Source organism: Pseudochaenichthys georgianus, chromosome 12, assembly GCF_902827115.2.
Source record: "Pseudochaenichthys georgianus chromosome 12, fPseGeo1.2, whole genome shotgun sequence".
NCBI lineage: Eukaryota > Metazoa > Chordata > Actinopteri > Perciformes > Channichthyidae > Pseudochaenichthys > Pseudochaenichthys georgianus.
Window position 1 is genome coordinate 19,654,370 of NC_047514.1, and position 23,286 is coordinate 19,677,655.

Consider the following 23,286-nt stretch of genomic DNA (forward strand, 5'->3'; position numbering starts at 1 on the left):
ATACGTTTATTATACGGTTACATGCCACTTTACAGAAGCAGGTTGCCCATAAACTACATGTCCCACAATGCATCTCGTTTTGTGACATGCACACTGAAGAGACTTGCAATTATTTGCCCTGGACTTCTGCTTTCAGACGTAGTTAATTACTAAGTTATTATCCTATCCGATAATAATCCAATTCAGAGGCAATAATGTAATATATAATACATTATTTTATATATATATTATATATTTATATAGTTACAACCGGCCCTTTGAGTGCAACCTTTATGCGAATGTGGCCCGCGATGAAATTGAGTTTGACACCCCTGGGTTAAATGATCAGTCTAACAGCCCCTGTGAAGCTCATTAAGTATATGAAAAAACACATGTACCTCTGATTGTAACTCACAGCACCATACAGCTTCGGACCAACCCTTCACTATCTGTCTTTGTGTCTGCCTCTTTTGCAAAACGACATATAACAAGACACATCTTTCTTTCCGTTTGTCATTTTTTTCTCTGCTTTAAAGAAATGGTCCACTCATTAGATAATTAATCAAAACTTCAGTATTTAGTGAAACGTTATGTTTAAACCATACCCTGAAGAAATCAGCGATATTCCCCGGTAGATAATGATTGTATAGCTCTTTTTTATCAAGACCTGTATATTCCGTCTGGCCGCCGCCATGTTTGCCATTTTCAGTAGTCACGTGATGGTCGTGACGTCATCCATGCGTTCACTTTGTCAACACACGGAAATATGGTGGAGTATTTCAGTTCGGACTCGTCAGCAGAGGAACAAGTTTTGACCAATGTGAAGAGATTGGATGGGGGAATTCAGCCATACATATCAGTATGACAATACGACACCCTCTGTCCTAAGACCCTCACATCGTACAAGGAAAAACTTCCGAAGAAAACCCACAGTTTAAAGGGAACATGGGAGAAACCTCAGGGAGAGCAACAGAGGAGGGATCCCTCTCCCAGGACGGACAGACGTGCAATAGATGCCGTGTGTAAATTGAAAAGATAATACATTTGCAACATAGGTAGTCCAAATGTTTGGAAATGCATGTGTGTATAATGGGAAGATGATATAAGATACTATATGTATGCATGTAGTATCACCCTTGCTAGCGATTCCCTCTCTAGTTTAGCATACTCAGCTTCGTTGTCCCTGGCCATAGAATCACGATTTTATGGGGCCGGAAAAACTGGGGGGAAATACACACTAGCCGGTACTACGCTATATGGAAAGGCCACCAAAAACTGTCCTGGCCTGGACGTTAAAACGGGGCTAGCCGCTGCAATGGAAATGCGCTATAACATACCTTATTCTTACTCCGAGCACTACTTCCGCTCCTCCGTCGCTTCACACTTGCAGAGGGCGATTTCTCAACTGGCCGAACTGGTGTCCTGGTCGGTGATGACACCAGAAAGACCGATGGTACTGCATCTCCATTGAGTAATGGTTGTTCTTTAAATCCCATGTTATGTTTGATCATACTCTCAGAGTAGTCGTCCGGAAATGTGAAATGTTCGCTGCATACATGAGCCTGTAAATCTCTCGGTTCGGGCCGGCCACATTTCGCTAGCCACTGCCTCCGAATGTACTTCTTACGCTTACCTTTTGGCAACAGATGGAACCGAGCATTCCGTGGATTGTTCCTATCCGAATTATGGCAATATTTCGCGATACAGTGAGGCATATTTGAAGAGAGAAACTACAGTAAATAACATGGAGATCAACGTGTCTTCGAAAACCAAACGCATGGATTACGTCACGTCCGGGAAATGGCGGCGCCCACAGTGTTGATGTTATTTCGGTATATAATCAGTTTAAAATCACTGATAATGTCATCGGATTAAAAAAAAAAAAGAGAGACTGGCAGAGACTGGTCTGTTTTATCGGATGATAATTTTTAAAAAATGAGTGTCATGAGCATACCATTCCTTTAACAGAGGTACAACTTAAGGGAGCTTTTTCATCATTACGGCACTAACACCTATTCACACCCACAGCTTGAGGCTGTTGCTCTCACACTCTGTGCTCTATTTTCATGACAGCTCATGGTGTGGCCAAGTCATCACGACAAGTTAACATTTAAGGATTTAATGAAGATGGAAATTGTGCTTTAGGTTCAACAGAAGTGCAGATGTGGGTGGAGGTTGAGTGGTGTTGGTGGTTGAACAGAAGCCAAAGGAAGATGATATTTAGAAGAAGGGTAGTGTTTTTCCACCGTATAAAGAGAAGAAAAAGTGTAGGATGAAAGAATGGTGGGCGGATAGAAAGATATTTAGCCCTCTGCGTCGTATCACTGATTCATGAAAGCACAGGGGAGATCAGGCGCAGTGAATGGCAGGTGTTAACACTTTATATCATCTACAGCAACACATTATTGACTGTGCACTAAACTAGATGCTCAAGTGAGGATATTCAGATTGGTCTATACAAGCAGCTAAAAGTCGTGATAATACTAAGATAAGGTTTCATTATCAGATGTTTTATGAAATCATCTTATTGTATTGTAGAAACTGGATTTTAGTCTATTTTCTGTAGTTTAGGTCATTAAAATGCATTCAAAATCACTTTCTGAATCAACAGCATAACCTTTTAAAGTCACCATGAGCCATCTAATCATCCTATTAATCTTGTAAAGATTAGTTAGCACTTAGTTTCACTAAAAGGCCAAATTAAAATGTATTCCATTACAACCCTTTGGAGGGGTCCAGACCCTAAGGGGGGAAGCACTCGGCTAATCAATGTAATTAGTTAACTATTTGCTTCATCTAGACGAGCAACAACTTTAAACATATACATATGCTGATATAGAGGTCCCAGAAGGAGTATCATTTCAAGTAAATTAGTACATTTTCCTGTTGATATTTTCCTATCCGTCATTTGTAATCTCAAGTGTTTATCTTTGCTTTTAGAGGAAATGTAGCTAACACCGACAGGAAATAAGACTAATGCCACGTTATTATCTGATGCCAAGGGTCAAGTGTGTTGATGAATGTGTTGACTTTACTTCTTTGAGAAACCACAGTGGCTGATCAGGCATACAGGAATGCTGCGTAAACATACCTCTGCTTAGTTATCCATTAAGTTAAGTTAAAGCCTTTTACTGTCATTACACACAGAGTATAACGAGATTCAGAGTGCAACTCTGTCCCGGTGTGCAAAAAATACAAACAAATACATAACACTAAAAAACACGGCAATAGGATAGACAACATACAATCTTACGGGGGAATAAATAGTTAAAAATATTGATATAAAAAATAGTATATAAAGTGCATTTAAAAGTGTGTGTATGTGTGAGAATGGTTACAGTTATTATTATGTGTGGTGGTTGAGCATCCTGACGGCCCAGGGGTAGAAACTGTTTTTGAGTCTGTTTGTCCGTGACTTGAAGCTCCTGTCTCTCCTCCCAGAAGGCAGGAGAGAGGGCAGTCTGTGACCCGGGTGAGAGCTGTCCTTTATCATTGTGTTAGCTCTGCTGAGGCAGCGGGAGGTGGAGATGTGTTCCAGAGAGGGCAGGGGGAGGTGGAGATGTGTTCCAGAGAGGGCAGGGGGAGGTGGAGATGTGTTCCAGAGAGGGCAGGGGGAGGTGGAGATGTGTTCCAGAGAGGGCAGGGGGCAGCTGATGGTTTTCTCTGCCATCCTGATCACTCTCTGCAGGGCTTTCTTGTCCGCAGCTGAGCATCCTGCATACCACCCCGAGATGGAGTATGACAGCACGCTCTCGATGGTCGGGGTGAATGGGAGAGCAGTCGTGTGTGTAGAGAGTGTAGAGTAGAGGGCTCAGCACGCAGCCCTGCGGGGAGCCAGTGCTGAGGGCGGGTGGAGGAGCAATAAGGGCCTATTTTCACTGTCTGAGGACGGTCTGTAAGGAAATTATTAATCCAGGCGCATAAGAGGCAGGGGAAACCTAGGCTTGACAGTTTTTCCACTAGTATGTCAGGTATGATGGTGTTAAAAGCTGAGCTAAATTCGACAAACAGCATCCTAATATAGTTGCCTGGGCCTTCTAGGTGGCTCACAGCTGTGTGAAGGACCGTGGCGATGGCATCATCCGTGGATCTGTTGGCTCTATAGGCGAACTGATGAGGGTCGAGGGAGGGTGGGAGGCTGGCTTTGATGTAGTCGGCTATCAGTCTTTCGAAACATTTCATCACCGCCGATGTTAGGGCTATGGGCCTGTAGTCGTTGAGCTCTCTGACTGGTGTCTTTTTGGGGACAGGAATGATGGTATTCGTTTTCAGACAGGATGGAATGCAAGCTTGTGACAGGGACAGGTTGAATATCCTGGTCAGGACCCCTGAAAGCTGGTCAGCACAAGCTTTGAGTACTTTTCCGAGTACTCCATCGGGTTCTGCGGCTTTTCCAGGATTCACAGACTTCAGCGTCTGCTTCACCTGATGTTCTTTGAGAGTGAGAGGTGGTATGGAGCTGGTAGTTTGCAGGGACAGGGGCAGAGTAGAAAAGTGGGGGGGTCTGCAAAGAAGTGGTTTAGTTCCTCTGCAAGGTGGGCGTCAGCTCTAGTAGTGCCAGATGTTTTGCCCTTATAGTTGGTTAGCTGTTGAAGGCCCTGCCAAACACACCGTGTGTTGTTATGAGCGAGATTCTCCTCCACTTGTCCCTTGTAGTCCTCCTTTGCAGCCTTGATGCCTCTCCTCAGATTCGCCCTTGCCAAGCTGTACTGGGCTGCGTCCCCCGACGTGAAGGCTGTGTCACGGGAACTCAGGAGAAACCGCACCGCTCTTGTCATCCATGGTTTTTGGTTTGGGTAGACCCGAATGCGTTTTTCCACAGTTACAGTGTCTGTGCAGAACTTGATGTAGGATAAGACAGCCTCTGTGTGTTCCTCCAAGTCTGTCTGTTCAAATATGTCCCCATTACATTTATTTTTTGTATAGCTGACTACTGTATCACATTATGGGACCATTAGCTCTCTGCAGGATGATGAATTATCTCAGTATAATGCAAGTGACAGCCACGCTGATGGGCTTCTCGTTTTATTTACATTCGCATTAGCCTCTGCTTCCGTACCTTTTGTAGTAGAGGTTCATCTGTAAGGTAATCTGTATTGCAATTACCGGGGTTGATTTCCTTAATGTCCTTCTGCACTCTCCACTTCAGTTGGTGCTTCTTTATGTGTCAAATGTTTTATGCTCTCACTCTTTGTCCTCCTTTGTCTCCCTGTGATTTCCGCCTTGCAGAGATCTGTCTGCTCACCAAGGGCAGACGAACAGCGAGTGTGCGTGCAGACACCTACTGCCGACTCTTCTCCCTCTCTGTTGATCATTTCAATGAGGTGCTTGAAGAGTACCCCATGATGCGACGCGCTTTCGAAACTGTCGCCATTGACCGTTTGGACCGCATTGGTAAGAACTGCCTACATCTAACCTATATCCTGTCTGATTGGTCGAATCTCCTGCCTGTCATCGTGCCTTGTTGTCTTGTCTTTATCAGTATTTGTTTGCCTTCTTTCTTCATAAAAGCATTGTCTGCCATCTTGTGCTGCATGACCTGTATGCACTGTTTTTTTTTTGTGTTTATTTTCTTTTTACTTCCGTCTTTCTTTGTATTAAATAACCTTAAAGATAAAATTGTTGGAACCAGCATTAATCCTTCTAAAGAACCAAAGTAGCGTTTTGTGGTTGGATTATCTGGAAGGCAGTGCATGTCGCTGTCCGGGAGGGAGTCAGTTCGCCCCCTCGTTGGTTTGGTGTTGACCCCCCCACTGGATGTCAGCGACTGGATGGAAGCTAACCTCACATGCATGTGTGTCTGGCCCTCTTTCCACTCATCTGCACTCCTGGGTATGAGCTAACCCAGTCTCAACGCATTTCGTGTTATAGTCACGAAATTAATTTAATCTATTGATTTTGTGTCACACAGAACGATTTTAAAAGCAATGCATTTTTATTGGTAGTATGTTTTGTGCCTGCACAACGTCTTTTGTCCGGTCGGGTCTTGGAAGACCGGAAGCTGTGTGGTTCATAAAAACATTTTCTTACTCAATATCTTACCTAAGCCTAACCCTATTCCTTTTATTTTAAATTGTATAATGTCGAAGTTTTTTTGCCGTCTGTGAGGAAAAGAAATGGGGCAAAGAGCCTCAGAATACTGAAATCTGTATTTTTTGTCATCTCTTTTTCCTTCTAATTTGTTAATATTTGGTGCAGGCACGAAACATACTACCAATAGAAATACATTGCTTCTAAAATCGTTCTGTGTCAGAATACTGAAATCTGTATATTTTTAAATCTGTTTTTCCTTCTAATTTGTTATTATTTACACTGCTTTTAAAATCGTTCTATGTGACACGAAAAAAATTGCGAAATTGTGTTGATGGACACGAATCAATAGATTAATTTCGTGACTTTAACACGAAATGCCGTGAGACTGTGTTGTATGAGCAGCACCCCACCCAATATCAGAGTTCTCAAAATCAACCAGAAAAAAAGAAACAAAGAGCAGGGCCAGGTGACACCAGGAAGCTGTTTCAGGCATGAATGCTGTGTCTCAATTCACATACATAAGTACATCACGTACTTACACTTGCTATTTTGAGTGTGTAACTGCGTTCACACTGTTAAGTATGGCAAAATGCAATGCACTGAAAGTACGGTCAAAAAGTTAAGAGCCGAACACTGAACACTTTTCACCCCCAACAATTGCCATCTTGGCTCTGTAACAAAAAGCTCCAGTGAACACAACACTGTATAAATAAAAGTAATACATTGGGGGGTTTTGGGGGGTCTTTTCATAAACATAAAACTACTCTGTTCTGAATGATTTGGTACCGCATATGCTAACATTGCTGTTAGCTAGCTAGCTAACGGCTAAGAGCAGTGGAAGTAGCTAGCTAGCTAACAGCAGCAGCAGCACTAGCTAGCTAGCTAACAGAGGTGGAGCTAGCTAGCAAGTCAACAGTGGCAGAAGGGCACAGCAGCTGTGTGCGATTTGGGAGAAGCTACTCAGTTGTAATTCACACACTGAACAATTGTTCACAGTGTACAACGTGGCTGTGTACTAAGGGAAATACCGAATTGAGAAACAGCATAGCTCTGTGGTCCAGCCAAAAGGCAGGACCCTGTTTAGTTTTATTCAGCTCCTCAACAACCTTCCTTATTTTAACGCCTGATTCAAAGAAGAACCCTGGCCATGTGAGATTGTAGTTGAAATACAATAAGATATAATGGTTCAGAAAGATATATTTGTAACAGGTAAAAAGGGGCACATGTATGTAATACAAACAGGGCAATAATTGTTTTCCACATTCTCCCACCCATTCAAATGTGTTCAGTCTGCTCTAATAGCTTACTTTGATTGGAAATAAAACAAATTAATTAATATATTAAAAATTATAATTTGAAAGTGTTGTGCAGTAGGATAGTTTCTTGACTGACGGAGAACATAATGTCTTTGGTTTTGCTTTTATTTTATTAGAAATACAATAGGTTTTCTTTTGTAATGATAATTTTCTCCTTTTTTACTTTTTATACATAAATTACTTGATAGTAATAGTACCTTTTAGTGTCAAGCAACAAGAAGGATTTAGCTAGTATATGTTCAGTGTATATTGAGGATTATTTTCATCATGTGTTTATATCTTAGATACTACTGAATGTATCTTAAGATCTGGTACCCATCCCTTTTTATAAGACAACAAAATGACAATTTGTAGGTACAGATCAAAGCGCTCAGTTATGTATGGACAAGTGTGAACAGCACATGTTTACTTTTTACAGTATAATATTGTTTTCTTTGTAGCTCAGCTACTATACGATGTCAGTAAGGCACTACAGCAGGATCTTAAGCTTACGCCTTACCACTGCAACTTATGTGGCAGTCGTAATGTTGGTGTGTAATATTCTGACAACATTATACAAGTTTGAATAGTGTTTTCCTCCTTAGAGAATAAGCACAAACAGAATTTAGCAAAAGGATGCTCACCAACTAAATTAGCTATTAAGGCGACAGGTTACTGGTGATTACAAAATTACATTTGTATTGGTTTGTTTTGGCTCCTTACTCCTTTGTAACACAGAAAACGAAAAATGTACAGTGACTTTTACAGCTAATTAATTATTTATTGTGCAGGAAGAAATCGAGCAGCCTTTCATCATAAATGATCAAACAACCATCAAACGTATAAGCCTGTTGACAACGCTAGAGGCCATAATGTTTGGTGATTTGTTTCCCTATTTATTAACGGGAAAAACAATATCACTTGAATGCAAAACTGAAGTTAAATTTGCATAATAACAATGTGCAAATGTTGTCTGATATCAGTGGTTAAGCTTGCAGTCTGTGTCTACTTTTCTATCTGTTATCGTTGTTTTTATTTGTCATGGCTTTGTATTTGGTTATTATTTTGCCTGACACATCAATATTGAATTGCTTTGCAACCCAAGTGTTGACTCAACATTGAAATACTGTAGTGTCAGGCAAGTCAGCAACAAGCAATGAACAATAGATTTGGAACAAGACCGCTCAGAGCCAATCAGAATTCAATGTCAATGTTGAGGCAACCTTTTCTCCTCAGAATTACGTTCAATATTTATTTTTTGTGGGTGGGACATAATGGTGGCTGGATGACTGGGCTATATCACAATATCTGACATATCTGCTAAATGTCCTTCACCAAAATCCATACAAACCATGTCTGCTAAATGTATATGGGATAAAATAATATAATCATGATCCCATAGCCATCCAAGAAATAAGTTAAACTGAGCAGGTAAACTAATCGGGAGTGTGAGGGAGGACGGCTTTTTCCAAATGTTGTACGACGGAAGGCCCACATTTTCAGACTTTGAATACATTTTGGTTTGTACTAAACAGATTAACACAATGAGATATGCTCATGACTTATGCACTAATTAATAGTCATTATGGCAAATACAACTACTCTAGGGAAAAACTGTGGTCAGTGTTTAAATTCAACAAATGACAATACTGTTTTTGTTGTTTAAGACGCAACAAAAACCCGTAGGTCTGTCCTTGACTAAAATAATTATTAGTCAACAAATAATAATTATTTGGTCCAATAATCAATGAGTTTATTTTGTTCATAGGTATTTTTAATTTCTCCAAAAAAAGTCTTGCAAATGCAACACTTTAAATCTTGTGTGAACAAGAGATGTGATCATACGTTTTTGATTAAATCATTAAGTATACAAACAAAATGTAAACACACTAATTGACTGAAGAAATATTATTCATCTTAGACCATAAATTAATGACCTTTTCATCTGTGGGGCAGCCCTGCACAACTCCATCTCTAGCTTTCGCCTTTTATCCAGCCAAATGTCCACACACTCACTTTCCCCTGTGATATACGAACCCCCCCCCCCCCCCCCCCCCCTTTTTGCGTTATAACTGAACGCTAATTGTCAAGTATCTGCCATTGAACATAATTCACAGGAGACAAGGTTGCATTTTCTTGGAGTAGCATAAATCAAATACAAATCTTCACTTGCCCTAACATAATGTTTGCCGTTTGGCCTCAACAGTCCAAATCTACATTTGCCCTTTTTATGAGATCTACCAGCTGATTCATTCGATCCATCCTCAGACTAACCATGAAGGGGGTTTTGTCTCATACGAGGGAAGATACTCTGTCATGATCCGTGCTGGTTGTATCGTTTCTATATATGAACTGCATTTGGTTACATGCTTGTCTTGCTCTAAAAAAGGAAAGAAGAAAAGTATCCATGCTTTGAAACCAATAACGTGTTGCACATTTGACATTATCTTCTATCTAAAAATTATTTGACCAGGAGTCCGTCTTGAGACGAGCACATCTCGTTTTCAAGAGTGTCCTGGCCGACGAGTAGGCATCAGGTAAACACTTTATTCCAATTCCAATATGCGAACAGGGACAAATTGACCTATAGAGGCTTGCTAAATGGATTCGGTCTCAATTTCATCCTCCAAGAGTTTGACCTCTTGCTAGAGCTTACATTAACTGTTTGATTCCTGCATCAGTGACACATAACTCAAGCCACCCACAACCAAGTCCTGCAGATGTTTTGATGGGCACACTCAAAATGTCAACGACAAAGACAATCAAAGAAACAAAAGTTATTCAGTGTCACATGCCATGTTGATTTTGTAAGAGGCTATTACAGAATAATTCACTGGATTTCGAACACACATGTTATTTAATCTTTGAACCCTTTGTTCAAAGTGTATTCACAAACTAAATCATGCCTGCAGTTTAGTAAACACTTTACTAATGCAATGCCACACACCGTTTTTTTACATGCAGGAATCCCATATCATCATTTATTCATGTTTTCACCAATTTAAAAAAAGGTTTGTTTCTGATTGTCTGGCTTGAAATATGATTTTTTTTTGTTGTGTGAAAAATTTGGAAGAAACATTTTCTGACATTAATCAAAGAAAGTCTTAAACTGCTTTAAGATACATAATGTCACGTTGATTACATGTGGAGGGCAGACGTTTATTTAATGAATTAGGAATCATTTTCTCACACACATTTTCACCAGTTATCCTCTCTAAATATATGTTCTTATGATAACCTTCAACAAGAAGAAACTGAAGAAAAAAAACGTGTCCTGCAGGGACTCAAAACAAAAACAATTGATAACAAATCTTTGGTGAAATTATATATCAAATTTCATTGCGAGTCAGAATACAAAATGTGTCTCTGTAAGGCCTTGAATGCATCTCTAAATGTGTGTTTACTTATTATTTACCAAATACTTTATAAGTTATATGATGTTTGTGAACATTATGATGTTATTTTGATTTGTTTGTTTGGTGTGTTAACTGGCTTTTAGATAGTTTCACAAAAGTTATGTTTTAAATGTCAGATATGGGTTAACTACAGTACTGTAATCATATTTGAAATCAAATTCATTTTAATATTGAACTAATATTACTGTTACTATTGTGCCAGGATATCAAATTACTAACACAATCCTGCAGTTGTCTGATTTGACCCATAGCTGATACATTTTATTTCTATTCAACACGATTTGTATGTACAAATCAAACATTTATTTACCCATGAGTGGTGTTTACATTTTGTTAATGTTTTTGTTTGTTTGTTTTCATTTTGTTTTAGGTGATAATAGTTTATTCCCTTGATAATGTTTAAAAAAACGTCAATTTATGGATCAGGAATGCTTAATCAGCAAACATGTTCAGAGCTGGTAATCAATCAGGAACAGTCCAGGATGTATGGAACATATAATATACACGTAGGATTTTAAAGTGTCTGTCTTTATTATTTAGAGAGTTGCATATATATATAAATGGATTGCCTAAAGCAGGCTAGTGTTTCTATAAGAACAAGGTGCCCAATCGGGCGTGTTATCGTAAGTGTGTCTGTGTGTGTGTGTGTGTGTGTGTGTGTGTGTGTGTGTGTGTGTGTGTGTGTGTGTGTGTGTGTGTGTGTGTGTGTGTGTGTGGTGTGTGTGTGTGTGTGTGTGTGTGTGTGTGTGTGTGTGTGTGTGTGTGTGTGTGTGTGTGTGTGTGTGTGTGTGTGTGTGTGTGTGTGTGTGTGTGTGTGTGTGTGTGTGTGTGTGTGCGTGGGTGTATGACAGTTACTGTTGTGTAGTTTAAGTAACACTAACATGTTTCCAGCCTGGTACTTGGTTAGTTTTCTTAGCTTATCGTGACTATGAATTTGTACACTACATATACTCATCATACTCATGATTATCAGCCAGCAATTGAGATTTTTTAAGTAGCGGTTTTTAAGAAAAATATGTAAAGTAAAACAATTTGCTTCCTAAAATAACTTAAATGTAAGTATGTATATATAGTTTTAAAAGTCAGTTTTTTTACAAGTGTGTTTTTATCTTGTTATTTATCTTTTACTTTAACAGATAAAGAAGAAGAAGAGAATAAAATGTCAGAGATAGATTAGGAGAGAAATTAGAAGAGGCAGCTCTGATGCAATCTTAAGATATAGTTTCTAACCAGCAAACATTCAAATCCTCACAGGCTTCATTTGGAGAAATAATGTGTTGTCCTTCCAATCTACAGAGTTTAACCATGTCACCTTTACAAATGCAGTGAGAGCATTATTGTAAGTCAACAGTATAGTCTCATAGTGAGTATGTGGTGCTAGTTGTGGCTTGTTTTAGCTGTAGTGTCAGTTTTGGACAAAATATCTGAAAAACATAACATCAATCCTGTGTTAAAGCTGAATGCACGGCTTGTTGGCAGCCTTGAGGGGAGAAAGCCGTCCAGAAAATGCAGCTCAACTGTAAACCCGGCGCAGAAATCTCCTGCCCTCAAGGACGGGGCTTAATGATTGACTGAGGCTAAAGCCTTCAGCTCACTAAAAGTCAACTCTGTCTTCTTTACCGACGAGTAATGCTTCACAGCCTGTCGATACACAAGGTCAACAGTAATAACAGGAAACACATCCCTAAATATATTTAAACAGTCAGTCAAAGTAAATATGTTAAATAGATAACATTCTTTATGGTTATTGTAAATTGTGGAATTTTAAGACATATGTCATGCTAAACATTTTACCACAATTATGCTCGCAAACTCCCAAAACCGCAGAAGTGGTCGATGTTTGAAGAAAGCATCTGTCAAGCTGTTATTATCGCGCTCTGTGACAGGCGGGGAAAGATGTACAGGTCTCTGGGCCCGAATGCCCTTTATAGGTCAGATATAAACCACTTAAAAAACGATTTCTTCACAGTATTAGAGAAAAAAGTTCCAAAATAAAACAACACAGTGCATTTTGAACATTTTATTTATCATCAGACAATTCCATTTCAATGAAAAAACAGCATTATGTGGAGTAAAGATTAGTTTTTTTACATGTATAATTCTATAACCAACCTGTAGTTGTGTGTTAGAGTAAGTCTTTGTGTCTTTGTTTGCTTGTTTTTATTGTCATATCTTTTTGACAAGGTTCTGTAATTGTCCTTGTGATGTGTTTTAGTAGACTTGTGTTTGTGATTTAAGTCAAATGTAGCTCTAAATATTCTTAGAGTTTAGACTTGTTCTAATAACTTCAAGTAAATCTGTCCAGTGACGTGTGGGTTCAACTCATCAGTATTCTTCTGTCTTCCATCGTCCACATCAGCACCTTCACTGTCTACGCTACCATGTCATACGTTAGTCATCTTTGTCTCCTTATGTGTCTCAAACCGTACATTTCCCATAGTCATTACCTTCACAATTTATATTCAATATGATAAATATTAGTGGACGTGAAAGGATGCAGCTTGTAAATACTAAATATGGTTGAATCAAGAGAATGAAGTTCATCTACTGAAGATGCAGTGACAAAACGTCTTCCTACAAAAACGTACAAGCTGCATCCTTATTATTATTGTCTGTATCCTGCCCTTTTCCTGTGGTTAAGGGCAACCAAAGTTTGCCATTGCTGTCTGTGCTCACTTCTCTTGACTGCACCCATACAGGGAAGAAGAACTCCTTGCTGCTGCAGAAGTTCCAGAAGGATCTGAACGCCGGCGTCTTCAACACGCAGGAGAACGAGATACTGAAGCAGATAATCCGTCAGGACAGGGAGATGGTAATGATGGTGGACCGCAAGCAGTCAGTCACCGGGATGAACTTAACTCCAGTGTCAGGAAACTCCATCATTAACTCACCGGCTCAGCCTCCCTTCCCCACTGCCTTCGGCACCAATCAGTTTCAGCAGTCCTCTGTTCCCATGACCTTCAGTGCTTCAGCTATAGCCAATGCCTCTGCTGCCCGCATGCTGCCAGCCGCCGCCGCTGCTGCGGTGCAGGGGGTCTATCCGGCCCCCAGCATGTCCCACGGCAGCCTGAATTCCTCCTCCATGAACCCACAAGGAGCGATCATGTCGCCCTGCTCCTTCACGGCTGCCATGTGCAGTCCCTCCTTGCAGACCCCTCTGGCGGGCCGGAGCTTCCAGTACGGCTCACGCACAGGCTCCCAGCTGTCGCTCCTCCAGCAGCCCATCGCTCAAGCGGCTCTATCCGCTCAGCTCGCCCAGCTCGCCCAGCAGCCCGCTGGGTCTCCTGCAGCCTCCTCCTCCTCCTCCCAGCAGCCCTCGCCTCAGCAGCAGCAGCAGCAGCAGATCCCCTCGCCTCAGCGGGTGGACATCCACAAGAGCACACAGGCTCTGCAGTCGGGCAGCTTGAGTCGAGATGTGAGACATTTATCGGCCTCCCAACCATCACTGCCACATGACACGTCTCTCGGCCCCAGAGTGCACCCGGCCCCAGGAGACTCTCTGGCCTCCATCGCTCCTCCGGCGGCGGCGGCGGCAGCAGCAGCGATCCAGGGAATGAGTCTGCAGAGCGGCATCCGCACCACAGTGCCCCAGCGTGTCAATCTATTCCGGCAGATGTCGTCCGGAGCTCTGCCCCCGGTGCGCTCGGCCGCGGCGGCAGCAGCTGCGGCCGCGGCAGCTTCAACTTCTTCATCCTCGACCCAGCACAGGGAGTCCGCCGGATCTAGGAGAGATTCTGTCCTGAGCAGTACGGAGACTGAGCAAGACAAGATGCGTTTTGCATCAAATTTATGATCCCATTTTTTTCCCTTTTCATTTTTTAAACTTGTTTCAACTCATTTTTAAAGTGGAGATGTAACAAAAGAGATAAAGATGAGGGACTTCAGCATTTTTGTTTCTCTCCAGTTTTTCTTCTAAAATAGCCTCATAGAAATCCTGTACATACAAGCCCTTGTATTATATTTTAGACACATTGTCTCCCTAAACTTAAGAATGTATATTATACAGATACATCTCTTTTCTTTGACGCCATATATATATACATATGTATATATATACTGCTGTATGTATGGGTGTGTGAGAGTGTGCGAGCATGTGACCGCGTGTGTAAAATCCAACTAGAATATTTGGCAATGGCAATTTAAAAGCTGTAGTATAAACATGAGTCTTCCTTTCTGAGAAATATAAAGAATTATATACAATGTATGAAGTTTATTTCTTTCTTTTTGCTTTTTTTTTTTTTTTTAACTGGAATGCATTGTGGATTCTGACAATGAATATTTCCTCCTTTTTTTTTTACCATTGAGGAAGAGAAAAATGATCTTCTCCTATTAAGCAGCTTTAGGCACCACTGTGGAATAATACATGCAAGCAACTCTGACAAATAATCTCAAAAAGCACACACTCATGAAATGAATCTCGTATCAGTTTCCTGAACCCTCATTTCAGAAACCAACACAGAAACTGAAACTAAGTGTTATGTTGCTCTCGGCGACAGAATACCGTATGCTGGGCCACTATATCCCCACAGCGGCTCACATACAAACCATGACAGTGTTATGGGTCCAAAGGGAATAGATAATAGAAATGCTGCTTTCTTTGTTTATTTTCAAGGAGAATGGAGACAGACGGATGGATGCTATTGTTTTTCTATTTCTAATTTCAGATGGCTGAGATGTTACGTAATGTTGCTTAAAAATTCTGTGTATATTTATAATATTTATAAACTAAAGATTATCACCATTATGCAATAGACTGTGACATAAAGATTACCTATATGTGTGCTGTAAATAGTTTTGTAGATCTAGTATTTACAGATACTGTGTGGTGCATTCTCTATCATAACAATGTCTTACTTCTATCAGGAACCTGGATATCATCTATACGCGAAAAAGGTTTAGTGACAAAATACATTATGTTCCATAAGAGATAAACGAACCTTAATGCAATAGCTAGCACTACTTGATGCTGAGGAACGCCTGATTGGAAGACATTTAAGAATCCCTCTCTATGTATACTATCCCTAGTGTAGTTTTTAATTTCACATCAGGTGAACATATACAATATAATGCACAACTTGTTTTCAAAATCATCCTATTGAAAGTAAATGTGTCTTTTTGACTCGCCTCATTCCCTAAAAACTGCCCAGAATCGTTTTTTGTTCAAAGATGGAAATTACGCTTTTTCTGTTCGTCACATTTTTTTTTTTTTTTTTTTTTTTAAAGCTGCTTCTTGAGTATAACTGTACTGTACGCTGTCACATCACAATTATTGTAGTTGAAGAGCCTGCCTCGACGTTTTCCAACTCATTTGTTTGAGGTTAAAGGCGTCATGTATGCAGTCGCTCAAGTGTGAAGAGGGGACATTTTCACGAGCGGTGTTTTTGCGTTGGAAAAAGAAATGCTGGTTTGCATTAAGGTTTCTGTCTCGTGTAAATCCATTTTGTGGGCTTAGGCACTCTAAACGGACCTAGACTGATGTCGAGGCAAAGGGAAGCAAGGTCAAGCCAGAATATTGTGCCTCAATCAAAAAAGGATAAAAGCTAAATTGGAGCATTTTAATCCTACAATAATAAAAGTAGTTGATTCAACTAAAATAAGCCAGCCGCGACGGCTTACAGGCCATTTCCCTGCAGATAGAGTGGATTCGCGAGCATGAGGCCTTTCCTGCAGTCTTCATATAAAGCCAGTGACAGAAGTATTCTGCTGTCATGGTGGATTTTCTTATTCCAGTCACAGTTTTCATGGCCCCCATCAGTTCAGAGTGACTAAGCCCTCTGAGATAGCGTTTTTTTAAAAGATTACAAGTCTTCGCTACAGATTGTGTCGATAGTGTACCAATACAGTCAACCCATCAATGTCATGAAAGCATGCACTTGTCACAAATACTTAAAAAAAAAGATACTATCTCAAAGATGTTGACGTTAAATGTAATGTTAGATTATGTTTTGTTCATTGTCTGTCTGCCTAGACGCTATCTGTGTGTGAACAGAAGCATTGACTTTTCACACGGACATTCTTAAGTATTTGTGCCTAAACTATAGCCATGTTCCATCCTTTTGTTTTGAGTGTGAGCTTGGTGCGTACGGGGAGGGGGGGGGGCACTTCTGCACACAACTGCGCATTCATTCTTACTATACTCAATGTGTTCTATGTCTCAGTGTTTTTAGACAGGAGAGGAATAAGCAATGATGGCCAAATGTCTCAGTTTATCTAATTGGCATCTTTAATTGCAATGTGAACTTCTAGATGCAGGATTTTTTTTGTTTTACATTCTCGGTCAAGCTATATAGCATATTTAATGAGGTTATGTACAGTTAAAAAGAAAAAAAGTGCAATCTTTAGCAGTAATATCACGCTCGATGAGACATTGTACAAATTCGGAGCACCTTTATACATTTGTTTGTAGCTAGCCACTGATGTTTGGGTTGTATATTGATGTGTGGAAGGAAACTGGCCAAAGCGAAACATTCATTGTTATTGTTTTAAATTGCACTTTCTGATTTACTAGTAATAAATAAAAAGGTACAGATTACTTCGGCTAGGTTAGATGTTGAATGAGTAAGTAAGGGAGCAATATCCCAGAGAATTCGTGCTGCCCTGATCCTGAATGGGGTTCAAAATGAAGGGGGAAATGTTCTATATAAAAGGAAGAGCGCTTAATCGTGAATATGCCCTAGTGTATAGGAAGTAGTTCAGTCAAGATGGATAGCAGCACTGTTGCTTTGTGCTGTTTTTGATACTTGCCTTTGGAGGGAGAGCTTCCCAACTATGTGCTTTTTTCACTATATCAATCACAATTAACATACTGGAATGGGCATTAATGGCGACACTAAAATAACGAGCTTACGTATTAGCAGTATAGAGACTCTCAACAAACCAGCACATATATTTGTATATTTCTTTTTGTTTGTTCTTTTGTTGGTTTGAGAAAAAAAAAAGAAGAGAGGACGAACCAAATGTTGATTTGGGTTTGATGACCACAGGTTTCATATGTTTACTGATGATGTGCGCAGTGGAGAGAGGGGCGGAGCTCTTTAACCCCCACTCACATGGTCATTGTTCAGCTCATTTATGTAATCCAAGGCTTAGAGGAAAATAACTATCAGTCGGTTACTTGATACGGAAGAAAGAAAGATAAATGTAAACTTTCTTACAACAATATGCAGACAAACAGTGTTTGTCAAAAAATCTTTTTGATTTTTTGTTTTGTTTATTTTGTTTGTAAATAATAAACCTTTAAAATATAGAAAATAAAAGACATATTGTCATTTAAAAAAAAACGAGTATGTGTCTTTCTATTGTGGAGCAGTGGGGGGGTCCGTGGAGACCTCTTTTAGAATGGAATGGAGTGAGAACATGGAGAAAGGGTTTCAGAGATGAAGCCGTGATGGAGAGGGTCATCGAGTATTTAGGAACAGTGTCTGTCAGCAGATACAGCCGAGGTGAAAAATCGCTCCATGTGGTCACCGGGGATTTCCATTCATTACCTTCAAATCCAGTTATCAGTCAACGTCGTCACAGCGAAGACGGATTCCTCTGCATGAATGTACTCAAAGATGGGACGGGTTACTCATCGCTAATGCGATCCTTTTATAGGAGAACTAGCTCTTGTGAAAGATACATTGGTTTAGAGTTGCATTTCCAGCTGCAACAATGAGTCAATTATTGGAGCGACAGAAAACGAATCTGCAACTATATTAGAAATCATATTTCAATGATTTTACATCTTCTCAAATATCTGATTTTTTATGTTTTCTTGAGCTTTTTGGACAAAACAAGACATCTTCCAACATCACCAACAGCCATTCCTTATTATTTTCTAACATGTAATAGACATAACGACTAGTTGATTAATTGAGAAAATAATCTTTAAATCAATTGTATAATGAAAGGAATTAATACTTTTTATTTCAGGGAGTTTAAAGCTTATAATGCATTTCTTGAATGAGCGGAGTCCTTTTCACTGCGAGGTTGGATGTTTCCTCCCTCCCCAATTAAAAAGTGAGCACAGCTCATATTGCACAGGTGGTTTGCGGTTACCTTTTGAAAGCCGCCTCTCACAGGGTTACATCAGGGTGGCGCATGCTTCAGTCCCAGTTATCAGAGACACACTGCCCTCTATTACACATGCATGCCTCATTAAATGTGAGTAATTGTATTCAGGGGAAATAAATGTTTCAGTTTGTTTGATGTGACTTAAGATGACAACGAATGTTTGTTTCCTAAAGCCTTCATCACAGGCGCAGACTTACCTGCCACATGAGCCCCAGAGCTATTACATCCACGATGATGCTAAATGACTAGTCCCTTAAAAGATACTAAAATAAATAATCACAAGGTACTATTTGTTCGTTTAAAATAATGAGATATGTAGTCCATTACGTTTTTTATAAATAGTTGAGATAAGGTCAATTATATATCTTAAGTGGACTTAGCTTTCAACCTTTTATAGCCATTGGAGGTTCCTTAGTCATCACTGCATGGAACTAAAGTCTTAAACTTGAATATTGCTCATTATCTAGGTCTTATGAAAGGTGGTCTGATGGGATGTTGTTGATGAAGATGTGCTGCAGCTTTCTGAGTCAGTGTTACCGATATGCAAGGTTACTGTGCGCTAAAGCAACAAAGCACATCCATTCATCTTCAGCGGGTGAATTATAGAGCAGGCCTAATGGGGCGAATGAATGGCATGCTTAAATACTGGTAATGAAACCACATCAACATAAAACACACTTAAAATCCTTAATTCAAAAAATAGTTTATACTGTCAGAATGTGTTTTTGTTGAATAGACATTAATCATGATGCATCTTTTTCTAAAGCTTTCACCCACATCCTATCAGACCATCTTGTTCTGAATGAAATGGGCAGAGGGGTTAGGAGGGGGCTGTGAAGGAAACATCCAGAATGTCCTCTGCCAGAACAGAGCGAGCTGCCCGTGTCGCCCTGAGGGGGGGGGGGACATGCCGACCAGAGTGAGTGACATCCATAACACTCTCACAGTAATTAGTTTTTAAATAATGAACACTTATCTGGTTACAAAACAGCCTCAAAGTAATATTGATGCCTCCATATGACATGTATAAGTAAAGAAGACCATCAGCTAAGTGTGGCTAATGCTCTTTAGTACTGATGCTTATAATCAGGGTCCGATTTCCTGCCAAATAAGAAAAGAAGATACATATTTACCAGGAACTCCAGGAAAAGATGCTCTTACGATCAGCACACTGTTCGAGGCAGGGGCCATATTGACGTGCCAGCTGCAGAGAAGGAAGGAACAAGGGAAGGCATGGAGACCGTGCTGCAGGAAAAGGAGAAGGACTCAGGTGACCGGGAAAACACCTCTTCTCCCCAGAGACTGCCAAAATCAAGTAGTAGTATCTTTTCATATTTATTCTTAATGAGAGAAAAACAAGCTGCCAATTGTGAGTTTACCAGTAACTTGACGACAGTGGAATAATGTTGTTTATTGCCGCAGGGTGCCAGGCAGGTCCTGGCTTGATTGGGTTGTTTCCAGGGAACTGTCAAAGCAGCTTGTTATGAAGACATTAGGAGGAGGAACTCCCAGGGTGCACCTGTCAACATTGTTAAAAATAAAAGCCTCATCCAATTCTCCTTACTGTGCCCTCTCTTCCAGGCCTGGATGTATACGATAAGGATTAGGTGGGTTGAAAGAATCAAATAAGGTTGCAGGCGTATGCTTGACCGTCAACGAGCCAGTAGGAACTCAAGGTTGACACATGTGTGAGAGAAGGCATTACATTTGGAGTCGATGCTGTCATAATTAGCTAGAATATGTGAAGGAGAGTTACCCATCAATTTGACATCACATGTTTGTAATGTATCCAGTTATCTACGTCATTCCAATAGCCATAGAGGGAGCAGTGATGTGTACATTGACCGCTGAAATGTAGTCAGTATACTTTGAGGTCCTGCGTGATGATACCTGTGAGGTAATCATGTGGTGTTTTCATTTTAGCATTACACTGACCGAACATGTGGTTTAACCTTAGCATGACCATGAAACGACTTGTGCCCTACGACTTCATTAGCTTGTCCTTTAGAAAGATGTTATCCCAAGCTGTGGTTTCAATTATTATGGATTGCATATCAAAGCGTTTTGATTGAACCTGCAGCACTGAGGTCAACAATCAGGTAAGTGAAATCATACCAAGGACAGTATGAAACAATATAGACCACATATGTGTGCTAATGCATTTCATTGTGGACCAACAGCCATAGAGCCGGTTTTGGATATTGCAAATGGAAAGAGGATTCTCCTAAAGAATAATGGATTTGATACTAAATGACTTTCCCATTCGGATATAATGTAATGAATCTGCAGAACAAATGGTCGTAATCCATGATTTATGTGTTTAACATTTATCAAGGGCTCAATTCGCTGTCCCACACCAAATGGGTTTCTAGGCATCTCTGTGCTCTGGGATATAGTTTTCAAAAATATATTTACAAAAAAGACATCATAAAATCCTAGAAATATCAAAGATACAGTGAGAGTTTTACCGCATACAGCAGTAACAGCTGTTGCAGTAAGTGATACAGTAGCATATTCTCCAACATCTCCTTCAAGGCATTTATTGAAACCATGACATTTACACAAATACACATATTATTTAACAGCTAGAAAGAAACTAAATGCCTTGATGATTTTGATCAAATGATAATTTGAGTCCTATGCCACAAACTTCAGCCTCTTATTTGGTGTTTATGCAAGCTTTTAGATCCATTTTTTTTCCTACTAATTCATCCAAAAAACAAAAGAAAGTATAATTCATACACACAAAGATGAACACAATGTGTAGAAACGGGAGGGCTGAAGCATAGCTTGGGAAGTAGCCCTCCGTGCATCATGCTAATACAACATCGGCATTATTGCGTCAAAAAAGTATAGAAATTAAGGAGTACAAAGAAATAAAGAAAACTGGAGGGAAAAAAAGTTAGGGCAAGGCACAAATAAATGCATATATATAAGAAAACTAGATGCAGGGTCATTTTCTGCACATGTCAATAGCAGTTTCAACTATCTTTTTTGGAAATGAAAATAATATATATAAACATATGTACATATGTACTTGGCAAATTAATAATAATAATATAAACATTGTGAACACTTATATCTCCACTAGAAATGAAAAGGGGCCCTATTATGCTTTTGTGGGGTGTTCCTGTCCTGTAGTGCATGTGTACTATAGATGTGTGTGCATGTAAATGGTCTGCAAAGGCTAAAATCCCGGTGTTCCGATTAGAGGGAGTTTCTCTCCCACACACCCCCAACATGCTGAGACGCCTCATTTGGACCGCTTTGTTGTCTTCTGGAACATAGCGACTATGACAATCGCCATTCCATTGGCTAGCGCTTCAGCACATTGTATGTGATAGGCGGTATATCCCTGAGCGGTTGACCAATCACAGCAGAGCCGGATAGCTAACCAATCAGAGCAGACTGGGCTCTGGTTTCAGACAGAGGGTGAAAAGAAGTGCTGCAGCACAGGCAGTATGAGAAAAATAAAGAGCTTTTTGAACATTAAAGGATGCAAATATGAACCTATATAATACTGTGGATGTGGGCTGAATATTTCTGGTATTTCCAGAAGAGGCTTACTGAATCTAACGTTACAAACTGCACACATGCTTTTATTTCATTCTTGTCTGAAACTGTGTTTATGCAATTAAATACTGCATTCAAAGCCATATTTGTCAGTTCTAAAATGCAGCCCTTCCAGTTTTGTCCTGTTTGTCCCTTTAATCGAATTTCATCAGGCCAGTCGAATCAATGTCAGCTGTACTTCCTTCCCACTATACATTTCATTTCAAACAATCACCTGAAGGCATTTGTAGCATAACAAACCGGAGCCACTGTCCTCAGGTGCTCATGTAAGGTCACCCCCACCCACAGAGACAGCCGTGGTAATCCACAAGGTGATTTCTGACGGATCTGGAATGAGTCATATTTATGCAGCTTTTTACTCCGACAGCAGTCCAGAGATTGAAGTCACTGTTTAGAGGGGTCACCTCATTTTCTATTTTGTCCCAGTCTCCCGCCTCCTTTCACATCAGATATGCATCCTCACAGTAATAGTCAGACTTGGTCGATGTGTGTGTGTGTGTGTGTGTGTGTGTGTGTGTGTGTGTGTGTGTGTGTGTGTGTGTGTGTGTGTGTGTGTGTGTGTGTGTGTGTGTGTGTGTGTGTGTGTGTGTGTGTGTGTGTGTGTGTGTGTGTGTGTGTGTGTGTGTGTGTGTGTGTGTGTGTGTGTGTGTGTGTGTGTGTGTGTGTGTGTGTTTACTTGGTCTCTGTGTAAGCACTGATGAGATGCACATGTCCTGGTCTGTTGGGCGAAAGCTTCCTGGGAATGAAAACAGAGGACTGATTAGAATTCAAGAGCAGCCTTCCTCCACTGCTCTGTCTGCGTCTGCCCACTCTATTTGTCTAGATCCACACACACACACACACACACACACACACACACACACACACACACACACACACACACACACACACACACACACACACACACACACACACACACCATTTTCTAGTTTGTT

General features: G+C 40.3%; 1 protein-coding gene across 1 annotated transcript in view; it reads left to right on the forward strand.

Annotated features, from left to right (window-relative positions):
* The window catches only part of LOC117456466 (potassium/sodium hyperpolarization-activated cyclic nucleotide-gated channel 1), a 74,125-nt gene extending 56,160 nt beyond the window's left edge, over positions 1–17,965 (forward strand). Inside the window, exons 7-8 of the mRNA XM_034096367.1 lie at positions 5,209–5,373; positions 13,423–17,965. Coding sequence (XP_033952258.1) covers positions 5,209–5,373; positions 13,423–14,516 — 1,259 coding nt within the window. The 3' untranslated portion in view covers positions 14,517–17,965. The remainder of the gene's footprint in view (positions 1–5,208; positions 5,374–13,422) is intronic.
* Positions 17,966–23,286: the final 5,321 nt, after the last annotated feature.